At 48.6% G+C, this 6,417-nt stretch overlaps 1 protein-coding gene across 1 annotated transcript in view; it reads right to left on the bottom strand.

The window, feature by feature from the left end:
* Positions 1-6,417, bottom strand: part of LOC107108191 — a 24,347-nt gene that overhangs the window by 10,146 nt on the left and 7,784 nt on the right. The window contains exon 4 of the mRNA XM_015408595.1: positions 2,487-2,768. Within this exon, the coding sequence (XP_015264081.1) occupies positions 2,487-2,768 (282 nt within the window). The remainder of the gene's footprint in view (positions 1-2,486; positions 2,769-6,417) is intronic.

Genomic DNA, 6,417 nt, shown 5'->3' with positions numbered 1-6,417 from the left:
GGACCGTTGGGGGCGGGGTGTGTGGCCTTATGAAACACTTCCGGTGATGTCAGGGGGTGTGGCCTTATGACACACTTCCGGTGATGTCAGGGGGTGTGGCATATGCTAATGAGTTATGCTAATGAGTTCCCCTAGCTCTTTTTCTACGAAACGACCCCTGGAATAAATAAAAATAAATAAATAAATAAAACTCCGCTGCGACTTGATGCCCCTTTCCACCATCCGCTGAGACTGAGATGTAGGAAGAAGAAGAGCCAAAAGGAAGCCTCTCGCAAGAAATCACAGTCTGAGGGATGATCCCTTAAGGGACGGGGTGGCCAAACTGTGGCTCAGGAGCAGCATGTGGCTCTTTCACACATGCTGTGTGGCTTCTAGAGCTAACCTATTCAAATCTGGGTTGTTCCAAGAAGTGAAGAAGGGATCCAGCTGATGTCGTGCACCCCTCCAAGAGACGTTCAGAGTTGGTTTGCCATTGCCTGCCTCCGTGTCATGATGATCCTGGTATTCCATGGAGGTATCCCACACAAATACTTTCCTTAGCTTCCAAGATCTGACAAGATCAGGCTTGCCTGAGCTATCCAGGTCTGGGTCAGTTTAAGACAGCCCTCCTATAATTCTTGCTTTCTGGTTGCAGCACACCCAGGGTTTGGATTGCGTTAGGTTAGTCTGCATTGATTTGGAATGACGTCTACAAAACGCGGCTAGAGGACAGACAGGTGTGCATCTGAGAGGACTAGAACAATGTCTGCAGGCTCCACCTTTTCCCACTTGCATCTATTCTGTAACCATTCAGTTCAGGTGAGCCCAGGGTTCTTTTTCCTGGGGGAACGTGCCAGGACGGACTTCCGGAACCTCTTCGACAAAATGCTTTTAAAGATGTTTAAAAGTCCATGAGTCTTCAGTATACAGGTTGAAAGCTTCATTTCCCTCTTAAGAGTTCCGGCACCTCTTTTAAAAAATAAAAGCTCCCCTGGATGAGCCATTCCTTTTTCCTTCTAAGCTCTAAACTGAGCTTAGCATTTGGCCTACCAGGCTCCTCCCCTCAACCCTACTGGGCTATACCCTTGGTTTCCTGGTTCTTGTCTTGGGGACCATCTCCTGGTGCCGTAATTGTTGTTCAGGATTTTGTAACCCTATTAATCAGCTACAAGGAAAGCGATTAAAATTCTTCCACAGTTGGTAGCTGTTATGTACTAAGATGGCTGCGACCGCGTGCACATGGCCTTCTACTGGACTCACAGGCCTTCGGGTCTAGAACAATAGCCACCGCGGATCCTAGCGAGAACCAATGGGAGCGCTAGGATCCTGATGAGAACCTATCGTTACCAGGGCCATGTATATAGAACCTGTCACGGGGATTGGGGGTGTGTTGGGTGTGAGTGTATGCAGGAATACAAGCCGGCCTCGCACCGATTAAGTGATCTCTTTTCGTTCCGACGTAATCAATAAATGTGAGCTGATTTCACAATGCTACGCCTGGAACTCCACTACTTTCCAGTAGCCCTAGAGTATCTTTCCTTTTACCTCTTTCATTCTTTCTTTTCACCTCTCTCTCTGTCTCTCTCTCTTACACAAATAAATATCTTTAGCGAACAAGTAAATGTCATTGGACAAATAACTATCATTATCAATATCTGTTTTTGCCCTTTTGTTTTTATTTTTGGCAGTCTCATTTAATGTTAATAAAAAGCAAATTTGAATATTTTCCAATAAAAACATGTGTGTAATATTTGTTCATGTCTTGTTGCTCTCAAATATCTGACATTTATTCTATGTGGCTCTTACGTTAAACAAGTTTGGCCTCCCCTGCCTTAAGGTTTTGTGGCCCTCTTGGCTCAGGAAAAGTGGTACGAGACCAGTCATTTCCTGCCCATTGATGAGGACGTCTGAATGTGCCAGACTCTGGAATTCTCTTGTTGCTGCTCTAATTGTTGTTTCAAATTTCTGTACTGATCAATGCTTTTGTTATTGGGGAGCAATTCCATTAATAAACAAAGCTCTGGATAATCATTGGAAAGGGATGAGCGTTGAACTGGACACATCCTTGCCTGTTTTAAAGGGTGATAGGCTGCCTTGGGAAAGATTGAAGGTCAAAGAAGACGGGGACGGCAAAGGATGAGATGGTTAGACAGTGTCATAGATGCAATGAACATGAAACTGAGCAAACTTCAGAGGACGGCGGAAGACAGGAGGGCCTGGCGTGATCTGGTCCATGGGGTCGCAAAGAGTCGGACTCGACTGTGCGACTGAACAACAACAACAAAGGCTGCCTTGGAACCCCATATGAGGGCAGAAAGGCGAGGTATACATTGTGTCAAATAAATAAATAAATAATATGCATGAAGCCACAACGGCTGTTCCCATGCAGTCCCCAATTCCTATAACCAATGCAAGCATACCCTTAAGATTCCGTGGCCTGCAGAAATCTCATATCCCCAAATTATACTCATGCTGCTACACAGAAAGGGAAGAATATTGACTCTTACCTTTCATCACTACCAAATGGATGGTCTTATTCAACCACCCACGGCTAAATCTGAGGCGGCACTGGTACCGCCCACCATCTTCAAACTGGACTTTGGGTATTGTTTTCGGAGAACAGGAATCTCTGCCACTGCCGAGGGAGGTGGACTTTCCTGATACTTCCTTGGTCAGGAGGACTTCCATGGTGTTCGGATACTTTTCACCTGGGGGATTCAACTTGTATGAAAGGGTGACTGTGCTGTTAATGGCTGCGAAGATCTCGTCATCCAAGTCCTCGAGAAAACCTGGTTTCACAGCAGAGAAGAGGAGAATGAATGCCTGATGTCAATATCTGTCTTTTTCACTCACCAAGGACGTTCCCTTTCCTCACTGGGGTTCTCTTGACTGCATTATGACATCAAGCCAGTTTTAGGGATTTCTTTTTAAAAGCCGAATGAGCCAACGAGGAGGAGATTCTTCAGAGGGAAGCCATGGAAACAAGAAGAAGGAAGTCCACGGCATAATCAAAGACCTCATCTGAAGTTTGGCAAAACCACCATTAAAAAGTAAAAGCAAACCAGGAAGCACGCAGGCAGGCAGAAGAGAGTCTCTGAAGGCGTTTTCAGATTCGCTGTTACGGATTTTACAGCTCAGATTTACTGATATGGGTACCAGAATGTCTGTCCCAAAGGGCAACTAGTATGCTCAGGGGCTGTTTCCAGCTAGGAACAAAGTGTCAGGGGAAGGCTTAGGCACAGGTTACTAGCCTCCAGGGTAAGGTTAAAGGGTAAAGGTTTTCCCTTGCTCGAAAGTCAGTCGAATCCAACTCTAGGGGTGCGGTGCTCATCTCCGTTTCCAAGCTGAAGAGCCAGCGCTGTCCAAAGATGTTTCCGTGGTCATGTGGCCGGCATGACTAAACACCGAGGCGCACGGAACACTGCTACCTTCCCACTGAAGCGGTACCTATTTATCTACTTGCAATTTCTTGCTTTCGAACTACTAGGTTGGCAGGTGCTGGAACCAGAGACGGGAGCTCACTCCATCCTGCAGCACCTGGGTCTCGAACTGCTGAACTACTGACCTTCCACAGCCTGCAGTTCAGCGTCTTAACCTCCAGGGTAGGGGCCTGCAATTCTCCCAGAATTTCAGCTGATCTCCAGACTACAGAGATAAGTTCCCTGGGAGGAAATGGCGGCTTCAGAGGGCAGACTCTATGGTATATCACAGATTCTGGGTGAAATATGTCCCCAGAGGCTTCCCTCCATAGGCCCTGCCCCCAAATCTCCAGGAATCTCCGAGGCCAGAGCTGGGAACCCCTTCTTAAACACCTCTTTCTCTGTGCTGTAGTTGTGATTGAAATCATGCTCCCTAACCCCTGCTCACTGGGAGATCCACGGCTCTTCTGCATTCCCCATTTCATAATTTGTGTGTCCCTATTGCTTCGAGGGGGGGGGTGTTTCGTTTTTCGCACATGTTTTGCTTCTTCTAGTAATCGATTTGCGATTACACTGCGGTATATCCAGTATATCTCCCTGCAGTTTAAAATGCAGGTTTTTATGCCAGATGTACAGCAATGCAATATCAAATTGACCACTAGATGGAGCAAAACACAAGCAGAGAAGAAAAAAGAACCAGCCAATCAGGGATCCTAGAGAAGTGCTAGCATTATGGGATTTCCCTCAGGCCTAGAGCCTCTGGCTCCCAAGTAAGGTTGCCAAGTCCATCTTCCACCCCCAGCGGGGGACTTTGGGGGCGTTCCTGGAGGGGGTGGGGCATCCCCAATGTGATGATGTCACGTTGGGGACGTCTGCCGCCCCCCCCACCCGCCTGTGCGCCGGATCTCCAGAAACAGCAGTTCTCTGCACTTAAAGTAGCCGGCAGCCGGCGTTTCCCCTTTAAGAGCAGCTGCGTTTTCCTTTTAAGAACGAAGCTGGCATTTCCCTGCAAGCTTGCGGAGTTCGCGCTTGGGAGGAAACACGGGTTGCACACACTTAAAGGGAGAGGGATGGGTGGTTGGGGGTGTTGGGGGCGGGTAGAACCCCCCCCAAAAAACGGGGGACCCCTGGCAATCAGGGGGGTTTGGCAACCCTACTCCCAAGGCTGTGTCCCAAGAGTCTGTGGCTGAGAGACTCCACTACGGGGGAACTCAGAGCCTCTGGCTCCCACAGCTGTGCGCATTGAACCTGTAGTTGAGACCTCATCACTGGGAGACCAAGTAGACATTCCAGGCCCAATGACAGCTATCACTTGGCTGGGGCGGTCCAGATCTAGAACTACCAGCACTCCAGTTTGTGACACCGCCACCACCAGCAAGAGCAGCAGAGACACAAGGCCCATAAGGAAACGGCCCCAGTGGAGAAACACCACTGGGTTTGCAGCTCGTGCTCCGGCTCTTAAGATAGGCCAGGGGCCCCCCATCCTTTTTAAGTCTGTGAGTACACTTGGAATCCTGACACAGAGTGATGGGCGCAGCCTCGAAATGGTTGCCGGAAAATGGCTGCCTTGAGAGGTGGAGCCAGCCACAAAATGGCTGCTGCGGCCGACCTTCAGTCACACAGTGAAGATCCTTGTGCTGTAGAGGCAGCTGCCGCCAAAGGAACTTTAAAAAAAATGCACATATTGACCAATCAAATCTAAAATGGCCAATCAGAAGCCTTGCTGGACAAAAGCCCCATCTGGCCCTGCCCACTTTCTAAATCCATTTGGAGGGCACCAGAAAAGGTATTGGCAGGCACCCTGGCACCCACTGGCAACCCTGAGCTAGACCATCGCCCAGTGGACTTAATCCTTCAAGTGCCCTTCCTGGTCACCTCTCTTTCTTTATCCATTTTTCAATCTTTCTAATTTGATTGAGTGTCCATCCACATTCGCCAGTTCCCGTGATTCCATTGACATTCCTTTCCATAAGTCTGAGCTATCATGCAATTCCCAAAAGAAATCTCAACACTGACTCCCTCCTTTATAATTCTGTATAGCTCAACAAAGTTCATTAGGACACAGAGCTATGGGCCTTGGTTAAGCCTCTGAGATAAGTCTGCATTGATGGGACGGGCCTCGGCTCAGTGGTAGAGCATCTGCTTGACATGCAAGAGGTCCAAGGTTCAATCCCCCGGCATCTCCAGTTATAAGAATCAGGTGGGAGTTGGTGGAAAGACCCCCACCGGGGACCCTAGAGAGCTGCTGCCAGTCGGAGTAGACAAGATTGACCTTGATAGACCAAGGGTCTGATTCAAGTGTAAAGCAGTTTCATGTGTTCAGGTATCTATAGAACAGCTTGCGAATGAGGAGAGGAGAAGGAATACAAGCGTACAGGGCTCTTTTTGTAGAAAAAGCCCAGCAGGAACTCATTAGCATAATAGGCCACACCCAACAGCAGGAACTCATTAGCATATTGGGCCACACCCCTGACAGCACAGCTCATTAGCACATTAGGTTGCAGCCCCCTGTTGCCAGAAGTGTGGTTATCCAGCCACACCCACCTTTTGCTTGTTATTCTGTTTACCTTGTTTGTTGTCAAAACCCAGGGCCTATTTTTGTAGCAGGGACTCCTTTGCATGTTAGGCCACGCACCCCTACTGTAGCCAATCCTAATGAGTTTCTGCTGTTGGATGTGGCCTATTATGCTAATGAGTTCCTGCTGGGCGTGGCCAACTCGGGAGCCAGCCGGAACTCCGTTCCTGTGCGTTCCTGCCCAAACGTAGAAAATTTGCGGGTGGACAATGATCGGGCCTGACTCGGACATGACAAAGGTTTCTGTCCCCTGAGTGTCCACCAGAGGCCCTTCTGACACACACGTTTAAGGAGTTCGGAACTTATTTCCCAGGCATATGTGGGCCTGATTCAGATCAGGAGTATGATGTATGGGGAAAGGGAGTTTATGGCTTCCCGCCTTCACCTTGACCTGGACAGTTCTGCATGCACCTAGAAATTAATTCAGAGCACAGAACTCCCAGC

The sequence above is a fragment of the Gekko japonicus genome, unplaced genomic scaffold (assembly GCF_001447785.1).
Source record: "Gekko japonicus isolate JY-2015 unplaced genomic scaffold, Gekko_japonicus_V1.1 scaffold1537, whole genome shotgun sequence".
NCBI classification, from domain to species: Eukaryota; Metazoa; Chordata; class Lepidosauria; order Squamata; family Gekkonidae; genus Gekko; species Gekko japonicus.
Note: the sequence above shows the minus strand (reverse complement) of the source record. Positions and strands in the feature narration are given on the sequence as shown.